Genomic DNA, 21,293 nt, shown 5'->3' with positions numbered 1-21,293 from the left:
AATTGGTCACCATTCAGATAATAATCTGTTTTCCTGTTCTCGCAACCAAAGTGGATAACCTCACATTTATCCACATTAAATTGCATCTGCCATGAATTTGCCCACTCACCTAACCTATCCAAGTCACCCTGCATCCTCTTAGCATCCTCCTCACAGCTAACACCGCCGCCCAGCTTCGTGTCATCCGCAAACTTGGAGGTGCTGCATTTAATTCCCTTGTCTAAATCATTAATATATATTTTAAACAACTGGGGTCCCAGCACTGAGCCTATATCTACATATATATCTACCTATATCCATATATATCTCCTATATACATATATATCTACCTAGACCTATACCTATATCTACCTATATCCATCCTATATCTACCCTTGACTCTCTTTTACCCTTTATATAATAAAGCTTTTAGTATCTTCTATGATATTAATTGCCAGCTTCCTTTCATAATTCATCTTTTCCTTTCTAAGGAACTTCTTAGGTTCTTTCTGCAAGTTTTTAAAAGCTTCCCAATCCTCTATCTTCCCACTAGCTGTGGCTTCTTTTGCTTTTACTTAGGCTCTGACTTCACTTCTCAGCCATGGTAGTGTCCTTCTTCCTTTCAAAAATTTCTTATTTGAAATGTATCTGTCTTGCACTTCCCTCATTTCTCGCAGAAACTATAACCATTGCTGCTCTGCTGTCCTTCCTGCTAGTGTCCCTTTCCAGTCAACTTTGGACAGTTCCCCTCTCATGCCATTGTAATTTCCTTTATTCCACACTGAAATACCAACACATTGGATTTTAGTTTCTCCTTCTCAAATGTCAAAATGAACTCGATCATATTGTGATCACTGTTTCCCAATGGTTCCTTAACCTCAAGCTCTCTTATCACCTCCAGATCATTGCGTAAAACCCAATCCAGCACAGACAATCCCTGAGTGGGCTCAACAACAAGATGTTCTCTCTTGAGGTCCAGTACTGACTTGGTTTTCCCAATCGACTTTCATGTTAAAATCCCCAATGATTATCATGTCACTGCCATTCTGACAAGCCTTTGCTATCTCCTGCTGTAATTTGTAATTCACATCCCGGCTGCTGTTTGGAGGCCTGTATACAACTGCCACTCGGGTCCTTTTTACCCTTGCCATTTCTTAACTCAACCCATAGAGACTCTACCCAGGGGTGTCAAACTCATTTTAGGTCACGGGCCGCATTGAGCAAAATGCAGCTTCATGCGGGCCGGATTAGTCGGACGCGTGCGAACGCAGCTTTTGCTGCCTCCGTTTTTTCAGCCTGCTCTCATGTGTCTCAGTCTCTGCTATAACTACAAAGTGTTTCACTTTACAAATTCCGTTTCTTATGAAGAAGACTGCCGAGCAAGACTGCCGAATAAACACTAAAAACCCTGAAAACCTGGTACCTGAATAAACTCAGCATTAGCCATATCATACGCCATAGGCGCTTCGATTACTGGGGCCAGCTTTAATAGTAATTAGATATTATCTCACGGGCCAAAGATAATTCCACCGCAGGCTGGATTTGGCCCGCGGGCCTTTGAGTTTGACATATATGCAGTCTACACCTTCTGATCCTATGTTATCCCTTTCTAATGATTTAATAATATTTCTTACACACAGAGCCACACACTCTGCCTACTAACCTATCTTTCCGATACACTGTATATCCTTGGGTGTTCAGCTCTCAATGGCAGCCATCCTTTAGCCAAATTTCACAGATGGCCACAACGTCATATTTGTCAATCTGTAGTTGAATTTCAAGATCGTCCATTTTATTTCTTATGCTGTGTGCATTCAAATATAACACTTTCAGTCCAGTATTTGTTGCTTTCTGTTTTAACTGCACCATGCCTCTATTGCTCTGTAACTCATCCCACTGGCTGTGATTATGCCTTATCTCCTGCCTGTACTTTCTATCACCTCTGTTGTATGCTATCTTTGATTTATTTCTGTTTTCCCCTTTCTCAGCCCTATCACTCCAGTTCCCACTTCTACTACCTACTACCTATTACCCACTACCTACTTCTTGACAAATTTTGCTAGAGATGTGATTTTCTCTTTCCTTCTTTCATCCTTATAAGACAGTGACCCAGCCCATTATCAATACTCTTCAGAGATTGTCTACCCGGCATCAGTGGTCACATAACCAGGACTTGTGATATGCACCAGCTGCTCATACGACCATCCACCACCTGCTCCCATGGTCTCAAGTGACCCTGATTGGGAGGCTAAACAGGTGGTACACCTTGTTCAAAGGCTAACTGCAGGCTGACAGAGAGAAGGAGCACCTTACACCTCCTTTGGTAGAGACCCTGCCATCCAGATTTTTATATGGTATCACAATTCATTGCACAAGATTGTTGAATTCAACAAGGGGAGTGTAGGAGACTGGGGCTTACTTTAAAATGTTTTTATTTATATATTAACTCATATGGTTAGTGTGTTAAGATGGAAATACAGTCATCTGCCACGTCAGTGTGTCTGTTGGGGTGGAGAGAGGTGCAGATTCCACGGGACCATGTTAATGGGCAAATAAAGGAATAATGAGCAGTTGAGGCATCAAGCTTAACTTATCTTTTAGCTTTATCAAACTCTGGTTAGGCCACATCTGAAGTGTTACATTCAATTTTAGTTACTCCTTTTTAGGAAGGATGTGGAGGCTTTGGAGAGGGTGCAGAAATTTATCAGGATGAAAGGACATGTGCTATATTGGACAAAAAATGCTGGACAAACCTGGGTTATTTACTCTGAAGTGTCAGAGGCTGAGAGGAGACCAGATAGAAGTTTATAGAATTATGAGAGGTATAGATTGTGTAGATAGGTGCTATCTTTCTCCCAGAGGCAAAAAGTCTTTTACTTAACCTGAGAGGGGGAGAGGTCAAAGTTGATGTGCGGCACAAGTTTTTTTACATAGAGAGTGGTGGGTGCCTGGAATGCTGGTGGTGGGGTCATACATTAGAAGGTCTTAAAAAGGCTTTTAAACAATCATGTGAATGTGCAGAGAATGAAGGCCTTTGTCCATACACAGGCAGAAGGGATTAGGTGTCACTGGCTTATTTACAGTGGCACATCATTGTGAGCTGACAGGATTGTTCCTATGTTCCACTGTTTTATATTCTATATCAGTAAAATAACATTCTACTGACACTGGTTTCACTAATATCTGATTTTGTAGAAGTATCTTTCCATTGGTTTGACTACATATTTTTGAAAGTGATTAAAACACTAAATATAATAAATAAAACTCTAGATATAATAAGCATAGAATAGTTATCATCAGTGACAGAACATTTTTAAAATGGTTATTGGTACAGAAAAGTGATGGAAATAATGTATTGGCTGGCCAAATTAGATGACGACGTGTAGGAGAATGTATGGTTGTTAAATCAAGATATATGCAATTAAACCTCTTTGCCTATGTTGTTATTGTCACTTAGAGCAGTTTTTCCAAAGTTAGCCTGTCTCACAGGAGAGCTGGCACCTTCAACAATGATAAAAGGTGGTAACTTGGGCAGGAAGAGGAAAAGACATGCCTTCTCCATTAAATGCACAGGACAGGCATGCAACAGTGAACCTACCTCATCACTACCCTACAAACCCAAAGCCATACCAAATAGATGGAATGCAGTTAAAGCAAGAGAGAGACACCAATAAAGTAAAAAAATCACTTCAACAACATTGAAGTACGTAAGCAATCTGTTCAAATAACACTTATGCACAGCAAATTAAAAATGAATAGATTTGCACCAGAAAAAAAATCAAGGTCAAAATAAACAGCTTTGTATCATATTTTGGGATTCTGTTAAAGTGTTAGTTATGTAACTACAGCTGTACAATTCCTTTCTTTATGCAAAGTTTTCATTGTAATACAGTTCTTTTACTGTGCTGGGATACAGCATTAACTACACTATTTACACAGGTCCTTTAATAAAATAATGGAAGCCAATGAAATGAAAATCAATGGGTTCAGCAATATGCAGTTAATTTCAACAGTTGAAATAAATAATTATTGAAAGCTGATCAGTTTGGAGGTCAACAATTCACACTGGCTACAATTCTGCTAGTCTTGAGAGTACACTCAAGTAAGTAACTAAGAGAAAAATAGAGTAGAACTTGTGTATGGGACATGACTGGTCACAACATCCCTTATTTTGTGTATATAAATTACAGGTGGCATAGAGGAATTCAGAGTTGACGAATACTTCATATATTGTAAATATTTTTAAATTATTTTCAGCTTATTTTTGTTCTACACTTAATGTCAGGAATGAAATTGATTATTCTCATTTTCAACCCTTTTCCCAATATCATTTCACTTTTGCCAAGTTTAACTGACTTTCAACTATCATAAATTTGCATGGTCTGCTAACTGCTTATCCCTAATGTAGCTTCGTGAACCTGTGCTTAAGTGCAAAGGGTATGGTTCTTAGTAAACCCACAGAGTGGACACTTCTATACAAGTACGATATACAAGAACCTGAAACAGGGTGATGTATGAAAGGAATAGCAGTACAACATGAATTAAGAAAGACTCACCCTTGTTTTAGCATCAATCTGAGCTCCTCGATCTAATAACAGTTTCACCATATTGGTATTCCCTCGTTTGGAAGCTACATGTAGTGGAGTAATTCCGTTCTAAATCGAGATTAGAAAGCACAATCATATATAAACAAATAATTCAAAGCAAACATTGCATTAAACACAATTCAAATCCAGTTACATTACATTTAGGAAGGGCTGTCACTTTGGTTGGAAAGGGTAAATCTATGAGAAATTTGGAGAAGGTAAAAAAAAATTGCTTAACTAACCTAACCTGTTCTTTAAGCATATCTAAGTGTTTGAAGAGCTAAGAACTCATGCTTTTACGTGATTGATAGCTCTATGTTCAAGAATTTTATTTAATCTTTGCACTGAGCAGCTTTTAATCCTTCTATGATCTTCATACAGGAGAATGGGTAAAGAAGTAGCAGATGAAATAATGCAGGAAAGTGTATGATCATGCACTTGGTAGAAGAAATAAAGATGTAGGCTGTTTTTTAACGGGGGAAAATATCAGGATTCTGAAGTGCAAAGGGCATTGGGAGTCCTAGTTCAAGATTCCCTAAAGGTTAACTTGCAGGTTCAGTCAGTAGCAAGGAAAGCAAATTCAGTGTTAGCACTGAGTTTGAGAGGAAGTGAAAATGAAAACAAGGATGTAAATGCTTTATAGGGCATTTGTCAGATCACATTTGGAGTATAGCGAGCAGCTTTGGCCCTCTTATTTAAGAAAGGATGTGCTAACATTGAAGAGGATCCAGAGGTGAATGAACCCGCAAATGGAACGGTTAATGTATGAGAAGTGTTTGATGGCTCTGGGCCTGTATTCTTTGGAATTTAGAAGTATTGGGGGGGGGGGGGAATTTCACTGAAATTTATCAAATATACAAAGGCCTAGATAGAGTGGAAGCAGAGAGGATGTTTTCTATAATCAGAAACAGAACCAGGTTTATTATCACCAGCATGTGACGTGAAATTTGTTAACTTAGCAGCAGCAGTTCAAGGTAAAACATAATATAGAAGGGAAAAAAAATTAAAAATCAAAAAATAGAAAAATAAAAATAATAATAATAAATAAGTAAATCAATTACAGTATACAATATTGAATAGATTAAAAATTGTGCAAATACTATAGATTTAGAAATACTAGAATTAAAAAAGTAAGGTACAATGTCCAGGACAGGACAGGAAAATGGACAGATTCAATGTCCATTTAGGAATCGGATTGCAGAGGAGAAGAAGATGTTCTTGAATCGCTGAGTGTGTGCCTTCAGGCTTCTGTACCCCCTACCAGATGGTAACAGTGAGAAAAGGGCATGCCTTAGGCACTGGAGGTCCTTAATAATGGACACTGCATTTCTGAGACAACACTCCTTGAAGATGTCCTGGGTACTTTGTAGGCTAGTACCCAAGATGGAGCTGACTAAATTTACAACCCTCAGCAGCTTCTTTTGGCCCTGTGCAGTAGCCCCTCTGCACCACCACAGACCAGACAGTGATGCAGCCTGTCAGAATGCTCTCCATGGTACATCTATAGAAGTTTTTGAGTGTATTTGTTGACATACCAAATCTCTTCAAACTCCTAATGAAGTATACTCGCTGTCTTGCATTCTTTATAACTACATCGATATGTTGAGATCAGGTTAGATCCTCAGAGATTTTGACACCCAGGATCTTGAAACTGCTCACTCTCTCCATTTCTGATCCCTCTATGAGGATTGGTATGTGTTCCTTTGCCTTACTCTTCCAGAAGTCCACAATCAACTCTTTCATCTTACTGACGTTGAGTGCCAGGTTGTTGCTGAAGCACCACTCCACTAGATGACATATCTCACTTCTGTACGCCCCCTCGTCACCATCGAGATTCTACCAACAATGATTGTATCATCAGAAAATTCGTAGATGGTATTTGAGCTATGCCTAGCCACACAGTCATGTGTATACAGAGAGTAGAGCAGTGGGCTAAGCACACACCTGAGGTGCACCAGTGTTGATCGTCAGCGAGGAGGATATGTTATCACCAATCCGCAAAGATTGATGTCTTCTGGTTAGGAAGTCAAGGATCCAATTGCAGAGGGAGGTACAGAGTCCCAGGTTCTGCAGTTTCTCAATCAGGATTGTGGGAATGATGATATTAAATGCTGAGCTATAGTTGACGAACAGCATCCTGACATAGGTGTTTGTGTTGTCCAAGTGATCTAAAGCCGTGTGAAGAGCCATTGAGATTGCATCTGCCATTGACCTATTGCCACAATAGGCAAATTGCAATGGGTCCAGGTCCTTGCTGAGGCAGGAGTTCAGTCTAGTCATAACCAACCTCTCAAAGCATTTCATCACTGTCCATGTGAATGCTACCCAGCGATAGTCACCTAGGTAGTGCAGAGCACCCCTGTAGCCATTCCCCTGAACAATAAGTATACCGTCCTGGATACTGTTGGCAGGGACGATCGACTGGGGTGAGCCACAGTGGCAGGGCCTCCAGCACTGAGTCTGTCACTGTGGTGCAGAAGGGTGGGATGGAGAAGAGAAGAGCTGTCATCATTGGAGACTCTATAGTCAGGGGAGGAGACAGGAGGTTTTGTGGACATGAGAAGGACACCCGCATGTTTTGTTGCCTCCCGGGTGCCAGGGTCCAGGATGTCTCTGACCAGGTGCACGACATCCTGGTATGAGAGGGAAAGCGGAAAGCAACCAGAAGTTGTGATAAATGTTGGTACCAACAGCATAGGCGGGAAGAGGGATGAGGTCCTGAAGTGAGAATTTCTGAAACTAGGCAGAAGGCTAAAGAACAGGACCTCAAGGGTGCTGTTCTCAGGATTGCTGCCAGTGCAGGAATGGATCTTAATATTCCTGGATTCCAGTGTTTTAAAAGGGATAGAGAGGGGGGGGGGAAGGGGAGGAGGAGTGGCATTACTGGTCAGGGATACTATTACAGCTACAGAAAGGGTGGGTAATGTAGCAGGATCCTCTTTTGAGTCAGTATGGGTGGAAGTCAGGAACAGGAAGGGAGCAATTACTCTATTGGGAGTATTCTATAGGCCCCTTGGTAGCAGCAAAGGTATCGAGGAGCAAATTGGAAGGAAGATTTTGGAAAGATGCAAAAATAACAGGGTTGTTATCATGGGTGACTTTAACTTCCCTGATATAGATTGGCACCTGATTAGTTCCAAGGGTTTAGATGCAGGAGAGTTTGTTAAGTGTGTCCAGGATGGAATCCTGTTGCAGTATGTTGATAGGCCAATTAGGGGGAATGCCATACTAGATCTAGTATTAGGTAACGAATTGGGTCAGATCACAGATCTGTCAGTGGGTGAGCATCTGGGGGACAGTGATCACCACTCCCTGGCCTTTAGCATTACCATGGAAAAGGAGAGGACAGGATAATTCTTAATTGAAGGGCAAATTACCAGGCTATAAGGCTAGAACTTGCGGGTGTGGACTAGGATGATGTTTTTGCAGGGAAATATACTATGGACATGTGGTTGATGTTTAGGGATCTCTTGCAGGATGTTAGGGATAAACTTGTCCCGGTGAGGAAGATAAAGAATGATAGGGTGAAGAACCATGGGTGACAACTGAGGTGGAAAATCTAGTCAGGTGGAAGAAGGCAGCATACATGAGGTTTAGGAAGCAAGGATCAGATGGGTCTATTGAGGAATATAGGGTAGCAAGAAAGGAGCTTAAGAAGGGCCTGAGAAGAGCAAGAAGAGGGCATGAGAAGGCATTGGCGAGTAGGGTAAAGGAAAACCACAAGGCATTCTTCAATTATATGAAGAACAAAAGGTTGACAGCGGTGAAGATAGGACCGATTAGAGATAAAGGTGGGAAGATTTGCCTGGAGGCTGTGGAAGTGAGCGAGGTCCTCAGTGAATAAAAACACAAAATGCTGGCAGAACTCAGCAGGCCAGACAGCATCTATGGGAGGAGGTAGTGACGACGTTTCGGCCCGAAACGTCGTCACTACCTCCTCCCATAGATGCTGTCTGGCCTGCTGAGTTCTGCCAGCATTTTGTGTTTTTATTTATTTCCAACATCTGCAGATTCACTCGTGTTTCCTCAGTGAATACATCTCTTTGGTATTCACCACTGAGAGGGAACTTGATGATCGTGAGGACAATATAAGTGAGGTTGATGTTCTGGAGCATGTTGATATTAAGGGAGAGGAGGTGTTGTAGTTGTTAAAATACATTAGGATGGGTAAGTCCTCGGGACCTGACGGAATATTCCCCAGGCTGCTCCACGAGGTGAGTGAAGAGATTGCTGAGCCTCTGGCTAGGATCTTTATGTCCTCGTTGTCCACGGGAACAGTAGCAGAGGACTGGAGGGAGGCAAATGTTGTCCCCTTGTGCAAAAAAGGTAGTAGGGATAGTCCGGGTAATTATAGACCAGTGAGCCTTATTTCTGTGGTGGGAAAGCTGTTGGAAAAGATAGAGACAGGATCTATGGGCATTTAGAGAATCATGGTCTGATCAAGGACAGTCAGCATGGCTTTGTGAAGGGCAGATCGTATCTAACAAGCCTGATAGAGTTCTTTGAGGAGGTGATCAAAAATATAGATGAGGGTAGTGCAGTGGATGTGATCTACATGGATTTTAGTAAGACATTTGACAAGGTTCCACACAGTAGGCTTATTCAGAAAGTCAGAAGGCATGGGATCCAGGGAAGTTTGGCCAGGTGGATTCAGAATTGGCTTGCCTGCAGAAAGCAGAGGGTCATGGTGGAGGGAGTACATTTGGATTGGAGGGTAGTGACTAGTGGTGTCCCACAAGGATCGGTTCTGGGACCTTTACTTTTCGTGATTTTTATTAACGACCTGAATGTGGGGGTAGAAGGGTGGGTTGGCAAGTTTGCAGGCGACACAAAGGTTGGTGTTGTGGATAGTGTGCAGGATTGTTGAAGATTGCAGAGAAACACTGATAGGATGCTGAAGTGGGCTGAGAAGTGGCAGATGGAGTTCAACCCGGAAAAGTGTGAGGTGGTACACTTTGGAAGGACAAACTCCAAGGCAGAGTACAGAGTAAATGGCAGGATATTTGGAAGTGTGGAGGAGCAGAGGGATCTGGGTATACATGTCCACAGACCCCTGAAAGTTGCCTCACAGGAAGATAGGGTAGTTAAGAAAGCTTATGGGGTGTTAGCTTTCTTAAGTCGAGGGATAGAGTTTAAGAGTCGCTGGGTAATGATGCAGCTCTATAAAACTCTGGTTAGGCCACACTTGGAGTACTGTGTCCAGTTCTGGTCGCCTCACTATAGGAAGGATGTGGAAGGATTGGAAAGGGTACAGAGGAGATTTACCAGGATGCTGCCCTGGTTTAGAGAGTATGCATTATGATCAGAAATTAAGGGAGCTAGGGCTTTAATCTTTGGAGAGGAGGAGGATGAGAGGAGACATGATAGAGGTATACAAGATATTAAGAGGAATAGATAGAGTGTACAGCCAGTGCCTCTTCCCCAGGGCACAACTACTCAATACAAGAGGACATGGCTTTAAGGGGTGGAAAGTTCAAGGGGGATATTAGAGGAAGGTCTTTACTCAGAGTGTTTGGAGCGTGGAATGCACTGCCTGGGTCAGTGGTGGAGGCAGATACACTAGTGAAATTTAAGAGACTGTTATACAGGTATATGGAAGAATTTAAGTTAGGGGGTTATATGGGAGGCACGATTTAAGGGTCGGCACAACATTGTGGACTGAAGGGCCTGTATGTACTGTGCTGTACTATTCTATGTACTTTTTCTTTTCTTTCTTTTTATATCTTTTTATTAATTTTAAACAAACATAAGAGAAACATAGATACAGAGAGTTTGAGAATACATAATTAATAGGTTAAAGTATAAATACAAATAGATGATAATCCATATATAACCTCCCAACTCATAGTGAATATGAAAAAAGGAGTAAGTAAGAAAAAAAAACCCTCCAAAAACAAACCTAACCAACATGGGCCATTGCATTATGTCAAATATACACAGCAGCGTCAATAACTCCGTACCTCCATCCAAATAATTAAGGATAATAAAAGTAAGGTTTAGTAAAAGTCAGATTAACTCATATCAAAATGTTGAATAAATGGTCTCCAAGTTTCTTCAAATTTAATTGAAGGGTCAAAAACAGCATTTCTAATTTTTTCTTAACTCAAATAAGAAAGAGTTTGAGAAAACCACTGAAATATGGTTGGAGGATTAATTTATTTCCAATTCAATAGGATAGATCTTCTAGCCATTAACGTAACAAATGCAATCATCCGCCGAGCTGAGGGGGATAAACAACTATTATCCACCATTGGTAAACCAAAAATTGCAGTAATAGGATGCGATTGCAATTTAATATTCAGAACTTTTGAAATGACTATTCTATCTTCTAAGTTCTAAATACTCATTTAGTTCATCAGCCACCTCCTTGTCTCCCATTATTATTTCTCTTGCCCCATTTTCATGTAGTCCTATATCCACTCTCACTTCTCTTTTATCTTTAACATAGTTCAAAAAACTTTCACAATCCACTTTGATATTATTTGCTAGCTTGCCGGGAACTCCAGGGAGGTGAGGGATGAGATTGCTGAGCCTCTGGCGATAATCTCTGCATCATCAATGGTGACAGGTAAGGTTCTGGAGGATTGGAGGGTTGCGGCTGTTGTTCCCTTATTCAAGAAAGGGAGTAGAGATCACCCAGGAAATTATACACAAGTGAATCTATCAGTAAGTTGATGAAACGATCCTGAGAGACAGGATTTATGAACATTTGGAGAGGCATAATATGATTTGGAATAGTGAGCATGGCTTTGTGAAAGGCAGGTTGTGCCTTAAGAGCCTGATTAAATTTTTTGAGGATGTGACTAAACACATTGATGAAGGAAGAGCAATAAATGTAGTGTATATGGATTTCAGCAAGGCATATGATAAAGTACCCCATGCAAGGCATATTGAGAAAGTAAGGAGGCATGGGATCCAAGGGGACATTGCTTTGTGGATCCTGAACTGGCTTGCCCACTGAAGGCAAAGAGTGTTTGTAGACAGGTCATATTCTACATGAAGGTTGGTGACCAGTGCTGTGCCTCAGGGATCTGTTCTGGGACCCTTACATTTCGTGATTTTTATAAATGACCTGGATGAGGAAGTGGAGGGATGGGTTAGTAAATTTGCAGATGACACAAAGTTTGGGGGTGTTGTGGATAGTGTGGAGGGCTGTCAGAGGTAACAGCGGGACATCCATAGGACGCAAAATTGGGCTGAGAAGTGGCAGATGGGGTTCAACCCAGGTAAGTGTGTGCTGGTTCATTTTGGTAGGTCAAATATGATGGCAGAATATCGTATTAATGGTAAGACTCTTGGCAGTGTGGAGGCTCAGAGGGATCTTGAGTTCTGAGTCTATTAGACACTCAAAGCTGCGGCACAGGTCGACTCTGTGATTAAGAAGGCGTACAGTGTATTGGCCTTCATCAATTGTGGAATTGAGAGGTAATGTTGCAGCTATCTAGGACCCTGGTCAGACCCCACTTGGAGTACTGTGCTCAGTTCTAGTCACCTCACTACAGGAAGGACGTGAAAACCACAGAAAGGGTGCAGAGGAGATTTACAAGGATGTTGCCTGGATTGGGGAGAATGCTTTAGAGATTAGGTTGAGTGAACTTGACCTTTTCTCCTTGGAGCAACGAAGGATGAGAGGTGACCTGATAGAGATATATAAGATGATGAGAGGCATTGATTGTGTGGATAGTCAGAGGCTTTTTCCCAGGGCTGAAATGGCTAACATGAGAGGGCACAGTTTTGAGGTGCTTGGAAACAGGTACAGAGGAGATGTTAGGGGTAAGTTTTTTTTACACAGAGAGTGATGAGTGCGTGGAATGGACTGCCAGCAACAGTGGCAGAAGAAGCTACAATAGGGCCTTTTAAGACCCTGGGTAGGTACATGAACCTTAGAAAAATAGAGGGCTATAGATAACCCTAGGTAAGTTCTATTGTAAGGACATGTTCGGAACAGCTTTGTGGGCCCAAGGGTCTGTATTCTGCTGTAGGCTTTCTAAGTTTCATATTCCTGTTCTAATGATTTTTTATGTTGCTCTCTGTAGGTTTTTAAAAACTTCCCAATCCTCGATCTTCCCACTAATTTTTGCTTTGTTGTATAAACCCTTTCTTTTGCTTTTACAATTGTCTTGACTTCCCTAGTCAGCCACAGATGTGCTATTTTACCATTTGAATATTTATTTATTCTTGGAATACACGTGTTCTGCACCTTCCTTCTTTTTCCCGGAAACGCACGCCATTGCTGCTCTGCTGACATTGCTGCCAACAGCTCCTTCCAGTTTACTTTGGCCAGCTCCTCTCATACCACCGTAATTTCCTTTACTCCACTGAAATACTGCTACATCAGACTTTACTTTCCCCCTATCAAAGTTGAACACAATTATATTATGATCGCTGGTTCCTAAGGGTTCTTTTACCTTAGGCTCCCTAATCGCCTCCGGTTCATTACATAACACCCAATCCAGTATAGCTGATCCCCTCGTAGGCTCAGTGACAAATTGCTGTGAAAAAGCTATCTCTTAAGCATTCAACAAACTCACTCTCTTGAGATCCATTACCAACCTCATTTCCCTAATCGACCTGCATGTTAAAATGTTCCATGACTATCACCCCTCATACAATCTCTTCTCCCTCCTGCTTTCTGGGAAAAAGCTCCAAAGCATTCGGGGTCTCACGACCAGACTATTAAACAGTTTCTTCCCCCAAGCTATCAGACTCCTCAATACCCGAAGCCTGGACTTGTCCTACTGTCCTGTTTATTATTTATTGTAATGCCTGCACTGTTTTTGTGCACTTTATGCAGTCCAGTGTAGGTCTGTAGTCAGTGTAGCTTTCTCTGTGTTTTTTTTTTATTACGTAGTTCAGTCTAGTCCTTTGTACTGTGTCATGTAACACCATGGTCCTGAAAAACGTTGTCTCATTTTTACCATGCATTGTACCAGCAGTTATGGTCGAAATGACAATAAAAGTTGACTTGACTTGATAACTTTGCTCTTTTGACTCATCTTTTCTATTTCCAGTTGTAACCTGTGTTCCACCTCCCAGCCACTGTTGGGAGGCCTGTATTTCACTGCCATCAACGTCCTTTTACCCTTGCAGTTTGTTCACTCAAAGCACAAGGATTCAACGTCTTCTATGTCACATCTTTCTACTGATTTGATGCCATTCTTTATCAGTAAAATCACACCACCCCCTCTGCCCACTTTCCTATCTCTCCAATTTAATGTGTTACCTTGGACATTCAGCTCCCAACTACAACCATCTTTCAGCCACGATTCAGTGATGGCCACAACCTGACAATCTGTAAAAGTGCAACAAAATCATTCACCTTATTTCTTCTACTACACACATTTAGATACAACACCTTGAGTACCAAATGTGCTGTCCTTTCTGACTCTGCATCCCTAATGATTTGATACTCAGCCTGTTGGCTACAACTAAGTCCCATCAGCTGCCTGCCCTTCCTGACAGTCTGACCGCACGCTATCTTTACTTTTTTGCCATCTGTCCTATCCTGAATCCCTTCACTCCCGTTCCCACCTCCCTGCCAAGTTAGTTTAAACCCTCCCCAACAGCTCTAAAAAACCTGCCCACAAGAATATTGGTCCCCCTCGTGTTCAGGTGCAACCTGCCACTTTTGAACAGGTCATACCTCCCCCAGAAGAGATCCTAATTATCCAAGAACCTGAAGCCCTGCCCCTTACACCAGCTTCTCAGCCACACATTTATCTGCCAAGTCACACTGTTTCTATCCTCACTGGCACATGGCACAGGCAGCAATCCAAAAATTACTACCCGGGAGATCTTCCCTCTCAGCTTCCTACCAGGCTCTCTAAATTCTCTTTTCAGGATCTCTTTGCTTTTCCTTCCCATGTCATTGGTACCAATGTGCACCAAGACATCTGGCTGTTCCCCTCCCTCTCCAAAATGTTGCGGCCGCAATCTGAGACGTCCCTGACCCTGGCACCTGGGAAGCAACATACCATCCAGGTGTCCCGTTCACATCCACAGAATCTCCTGTCTGTTCCCCTCACTATCGAGTCCCCTATCACTACCACTCCCTTCTTTCTCTTTCCCTCCTGCACCACGGACCCACGCTCAGTGCCTGTAACCTGATCCCGTGGCATTCTCCCAGGAAGTCAACTTCCACAAAAATATCCAAATGAGTATACTTGCTTTTGAGCGGAATGGCCACAGGGGTGCTCTGTTCTAACTGCCTATTTCCATTTCTCCTGACAGTCACCCAGCCACTTTGGGCAGATGGGGCTCGTCAGCTGTGGTTGGCAGCTCATCTAGGGGAAGGAAATCTCTGTTCTCAAACTTTTACTGCCTTGCGACTATACTCACTCATGGGGAAGACTTTTGGAGTAAACCCTGAGATAAAATCCAGTGCTGGAATGCCTAAAGGAGTCCTACATTAGGTTCAACGTTCACAGGCAACACCTGTGATACCACTAGTGCCATACTGTATCAGTTTCTGCCATTCCTTTGGATTCATCACCTGTTTGGAGAGGGGGAGCCTGCTGCATGAGCAACAGCTTGTTCTCCATATCGTACCTGTATCGGACTGTCCTGCGTACTGACCTGCATATTGGTAATGTAGACAGCTATAATGCAACATCAGTGATCAACCCCAACCAATGGAGGACCTCTTTCATGTTCGTCCCATCTTCAGATAAGTTACAGTGCCTATAAAAATTATTCATCCCTCTTGAAAGTTTTCATGTTGAATTGATTCACAACATTGAATCGCTGTGGATTTAATTTGTCTCTTTCAATACTGATCAACAGAAAAAGGCAGAAAAAGATCAGAGTGAAAACAGATCTCTACAAAGTGATCTGAATTAATTACCAATATAAAACACAAAATAATTGATAGAATAAGTATTCACCCCCTTTAACATGACACACCGAATCATCGCTGGTTCAGCCAATTGGTTTTAGAAGTCACATAATTAGTTAAATGGAGATCTGTTTTTGGAGACCTGTGTGCAGTCAAGGTGTTTCCATTGATTGTAATAAAAATACATCTACATCTGTAAGATCTTGTATCTGGCTTCTGAGTCAGTATCTGATGAAAACTATACTATGAAGACAAAAGAACACTCCAAGCTAGTCCATGAAAAGGTTATTGAAAAGCACAAGTCAGGAAATGGATACAAGAAAATTTCCAAGTCACTGAATATCCCTTGGAGTGCAGTTAAGTCAATCATCAAGAAATGGAAAGAAAATGGCACAGCTGTAAATCTGCCTAGAGCAGAACATCCTCAAAAACTGAGTGACTGTGCAAGAAGGAGACTAGTGAGAGAGGCCACCAAGAGATCTGTAACAATTCTTGAGGAGCTACAAGCTTCAGTGACTGAAATAGAAGAGACTGTGCACGCAACTGTTAGACAATAGACAATAGATAATAGGTGCAGAAGTAGACCATTCGGCCCTTCGAGCCTGCACTGCCATTTTGAGATCATGGCTGATCAATTCCTATCAATACCCGGTTCCTGCCTTGTCCCCATATCCCTTGATTCCCCTATCCATAAGATACCTATCTAGCTCCTTCTCGAAAGCATCCAGAGAATTGGCCTCCACTACCTTCGAGGCAGTGCATTCCAGACCCCCACAACTCTCTGGGAGAAGAAGTTTTTCCTTAACTCTGTCCTAAATGACCTACCCCTTATTCTCAATCCATGCCCTCTGGTACTGGACTCTCCCAGCATCTGGAACATATTTCCTGCCTCTATCTTGTCCAATCCCTTAATAATCTTATATGTTGCAATCAGATCCCCTCTCAATCTCCTTAATTCCAGCATGTACAAGCCCAGTCTTTCTAACCTCTCTGCGTAAGACAGTCCAGACATCCCAGGAATTAACCTCGTGAATCTACGCTGCACTTCCTCTACAGCCAGGATGTCCTTCCTTAACCCTGGAGACCAAAACTGTACACAATACTCCAGGTGTGGTCTCACCAGGGCTCTGTACAAGTGCAAGAGGATTTCCTTGCTCTTGTACTCAATTCCCTTTGTAATAAAGGCCAACATTCCATTAGCTTTCTTCACTGCCTGCTGCACTTGCTCATTCACCTTCAGTGACTGATGAACAAGGACTCCGAGATCTCTTTGTATTACTCCCTTACCCAACTCTATACCGTTCAGATAATAATCTGCCTTCCTGTTCTTACTCCCAAAGTGGATAACCTCACACTTATTCACATTAAACGCCATCTGCCAAGTATCTGCCCACTCACCCAGCCTATCCAAGTCACCCTGAATTCTCCTAACATCCTCATCACATGTCACACTGCCACCCAGCTTAGTATCATCAGCAAATTTGCTAATGTTATTTTCTATGCCTTCATCCAAATCGTTAACGTAAATGGTAAACAGCTGTGGTCCCAATACCGAGCCCTGTGGCACCCCACTAGTCACCACCTGCCATTCCGAGAAACACCCATTCACCGCTACCCTTTGCTTTCTATCTGCCAACCAGCTTTCTATCTCCAACAGATTAGGCAAGCATGATTTAACCTTGGTAAATCCATGCTGGCTTGGCCCAATCCTATCACTGCTATCTAGATATGCCACTATTTCAGCCTTAATAATGGACTCTAGCATCTTTCCCACCACCGATGTCAGGGTGACAGGTCGATAGTTCTCTGTTTTCTCCCTCCCTCCTTTCTTAAAAAGTGGGATAACATTAGCCATTCTCCAATCCTCAGGAACTGATCCTGAATCTAAGGAACATTGGAAAATGATTACCAATGCATCCGCAATTTCCAGGGCCACCTCCTTTAGTACCCTAGGGTACAGACCATCTGGACCTGGGGATTTGTCAGCCTTCAGTCCCATCAGTCTTCTCATCACTCTTTCCTTCCGAATGTCAATCTGTTTCATTTCCTCTGTTACCCTATGTCCTTGGCCCATCCATACATCTGGGAGATTGCTTGTGTCTTCCTTAGTGAAAACAGATCTAAAGTACTCATTAAAATCTTCTGCCATTTCTCTGTTTCCCATAACAATTTCACCCAATTCATTCTTCAAGGGCCCAACATTGTTCTTAACTATCTTCTTTCTCTTCACATACCTAAAAAAGCTTTTGCTATCTTCCTTTATATTCCTGGCTAGCTTGCGTTCGTACCTCATTTTTTTCTCCCCGTATTGTCTTTTTAGTTAAGTTCTGTTGTTCCTTAAAAACTTCCCAATCATCTGTCCTCCCACTCACCTTAGCTCTGTCATATTTCCTTTTTTTTAATGCTATGCAATCTCTGACTTCCTTTGTCAACCACTGAGGCCCCTTTCCCCCCTTTGAATCCTTCCTTCTCTGGGGGATGAACTGATTTTGCACCTTGTGCATTATTCCCAAGAATACCTGCCATTGCTGTTCCACTGTCTTTTCTTCTAGGCTACCCGTCCAGTCAACTTTGGCCAGCTCCTCCCTCATGGCTCCATAGTTTCCCCAGTTCATCTGCAACACTGACACCTCCGAGCTGCCCTTATCCTTCTCAAATTGCAGATAAAAGCTTATCATATTGTGATCACTACCTCCTAATGGCTCCTTTACTGCGAGATTGCTTATCAAATCCTATTCATTACACAAGACTAAATCCAGAATAGTCTTGTCCCTGGTCGGCTCTCGTACAAGCTGTTCCAAAAATGCATCCCGTAGGCACTCTACAAACTCCCTATTCTGTGGTCCAGCACCAACCTGATTCTCCCAGTTCACCTGCATGTTGAAATTCCCCATAACTACTGCGACATTACCTTTGCCACATGCCAATGTTAACTCCCTATTCAACTTGCACCCAATATCCATGCTACTGTTTGGTGGCCGAGCTTTATGGGAGAGTGTGAAAGAAAAAGCCACTCTTGAAAAAAAACTCAAATGAAATCTTGGCTAGAGTTTGCCAGAAGGCATGTGGGAGACTCTAAAGTCACCTGGAAGAACATCAATGATCTGATGAAAACAAAATTGAACTTTTTGTCCATCAGACTAAACACTATGTTTGATGTAAGCCAAACACTGCACATCATCAGAAACACACCATCCCTACCGTGAAGCATGGTGGTGGCTGCATCATGCTGTGGGGATGCTTCACAGCAGTAGGCCCTAGAAGACTTGTGAAAATAGAGGGTAAAATGAATGCATCAAAATGCAGGGAAATCCTGGAGGAAAACATGATGCAGTTTGCAAGAAAATTGCAACTTCGGAGATTTATTTTCCAGCAAGACAATAACCCTAAGCATAAAGCACACAGCAATGGCTTAGAAACGACAAAGTTAATGTTCTGGAATGGCTAAGTCAGATTCCAGACCTCAATCCAGTTGGGAATTTGTGGCTGGACTTGGGAAAAAAAAGTTATTCACTCACTCTCCTCATGCAATCTGACAGAGTTTGAGCAGTTTTGAAAAGAAGAATGGGAATTAATTGCAGTGTCCAGATGTGTAAAGCTGACCTATCCACACAGAGTCATTGGCTGTAATTGCTGCCAAAGGTGCATCTAATAAATACTGACTTGAAAGTGGTGAATACGACACAATCAATTATTCTGTGTTTTATATTTGTAATTAATTTAGATCACTTTGCAGAGATATGTTTTCACTTTGACACAAAAGAGACTTTTTCTGTTGATCAGTGTCAAAAAAAGCCAAATTAAATCCATGGATTCAATGTTGTAAAACAATAAAATATGAAACTTCTAAGGGGGATGAGTACTTTTTATAGGTGCTGTACTTTCACGAGCATAATAATCAATTCATCTTGGACTTAAATACTCTCACTAGATGTTGCACTTAATCCACTGTTCAAAACTTAACAAATAACCATGATAGTCATAACATACTCCTGAATTCTGTGTTTTTTTTCCAGTTTGGTACAGACATCCCCCATGTTATGACAGTTCAGACAACGAGAACTCGCCCTTACGAATTACGCTTGATTCAGATTTATTTATCACATGTACATCAAAGCACAATGTGAAATGCATCATTTGTGTTGACAACCAGAATAGGATGTGCTGGGTACAGCACGCATTCCAGAGCAATACAAGCAACAACAAGAAGAACAAGAGAACAGAACAAGATAACAACAGCAAAATAAAATGATTTCTCATCTTCCCATCCAGCTCTCCCACACACACAGACCTCCCACCCCAGGGCAAGCCTCTTCCACATCTCCAGTTCTTGGCCTGGGACTGTCAAACTCACAGACATCATGGTTTTAACCTCTAATTCTTGGCTTGGATTCACAGATTTAGCCTTTGGACCTCTACCCCTGGACTTGCTGACTTTGGTCTTTGATCCTTTGGGCTTTCCACCTCCAAACTTATTAACTTTGGTTTTCGACCATTTGGGATTACTAACTCCAGACTCACCAAGCTCCGGGCTTTCAGCTTTGCCCTTTGAACTTTTCAAACCTCTCTCTATCAACCCCAGAACTTTCCAATCATCAGAGAGGACAGGAAAATTTTTAATTGGGGAAGGGCAAATTATTAGGCTATAAGGCTAGAACTTGAGGGTGTGAATTGGAATGATGCTTTTGCAGGGAAATGTACTATGGACATATGATCGATGTTTAGGGATTTCTTGCAGCACGTTAGGGATACATTTGTCTCGGTGAGGAAGATAAAGAATGGTAGGGTGAAGGAACCATGGGTGACAAGTGAGGTGGAGAATCTATTCAGATGGAAGAAGGCAGCATACATGAGGTTTAGGAAGCAAGGATCAGATGGGTCTATTGAGGAATATAGGGTAGCAAGAAAGGAGCTTAAGAAGGGGCTGAGAAGAGCAAGAAGGGGTCATGAGAAGGCCTTGGCGAGTAGGGTAAAGGAAAACCACAAGGCATTCTTCAATTATGAGAAGAACAAAAGGATGACAGGAGTGAAGGCAGGACCGATTAAAGATAAAAGTGGGAAGATGTGCCTGGAGGCTGTGGAAGTGAGCGAGGTCCTCAATGAATACTTCTCTTCGGTATTCACCAATAAGAGGGAACTTGATGACGGTGAGGACAATATGAGTGAGGTTGATGTTCTGGAGCATTTTGATATTAAGGCAGAGGAGGTGTTGGAGTTGTTAAAATACATTAGGATGGATAAGTCCCCGGGGCCTGACGGAATATTCCCCAGGCTGCTCTACGAGGCGAGGGAAGAGATTGCTGAGCCTCTGGCTGGGATCTTTATGTCCTCGTTGTCCACAGGAATGGTACCGGAGAATTGGAGGGAGGCGAATGTTGTCCCCTTGTTCAAAAATGGTAGTAGGGATAGGGATATAATGGTAATTATAAACCAGTGAGCCTTACGTCTGTGGTGGGAAAGCTGTTGGAAAAGGTTCTTAGAGATAGGATCTATGGGCATTTAGAGAATCATGGTCTGATCAGGGACAGTCAGCATGGCTTTGTGAAGGGTAGATCGTGCATAACAAGCCTGATAGAGTTCTTTGAGGAGGTGACCAGGCTTATAGATGAGGGTAGTGCAGTGGATGTGATCTACACGGATTTTAGTAAGGCATTTGACAAGGTTGCACACGGTAGGCTTATTCAGTAAGTCAGAAGGCATGGGATCCAGGGAAGTTTGGCCAGGTGGATTCAGAATTGGCTTGCCTGCAGAAGGCAAAGGGTTGTGGTGGAGGGAGTACATTCAGATTGGAGGGTTGTGATTAGTAGTGTCCCACAAGGATCTGTTCTGGGACCTCTACTTTTCGTGATTTTTATTAACGACCTGGATGTGGGGGTAGAAGGGTGGGTTGGCAA

At 42.3% G+C, this 21,293-nt stretch overlaps 1 protein-coding gene across 24 annotated transcripts in view; it reads right to left on the bottom strand.

Annotated features, from left to right (window-relative positions):
• The window catches only part of ank2b (ankyrin 2b, neuronal), an 874,534-nt gene that overhangs the window by 307,104 nt on the left and 546,137 nt on the right, over positions 1–21,293 (bottom strand). For all 24 annotated transcript variants that reach the window (XM_073065114.1, XM_073065112.1, XM_073065128.1 and 21 more), the window contains one exon: positions 4,536–4,634. In XM_073065114.1, the coding sequence (XP_072921215.1) occupies positions 4,536–4,634 (99 nt within the window). The remainder of the gene's footprint in view (positions 1–4,535; positions 4,635–21,293) is intronic.

The sequence above is a fragment of the Hemitrygon akajei genome, chromosome 13 (assembly GCF_048418815.1).
Source record: "Hemitrygon akajei chromosome 13, sHemAka1.3, whole genome shotgun sequence".
Classification (NCBI taxonomy): domain Eukaryota; kingdom Metazoa; phylum Chordata; class Chondrichthyes; order Myliobatiformes; family Dasyatidae; genus Hemitrygon; species Hemitrygon akajei.
Note: the sequence above shows the minus strand (reverse complement) of the source record. Positions and strands in the feature narration are given on the sequence as shown.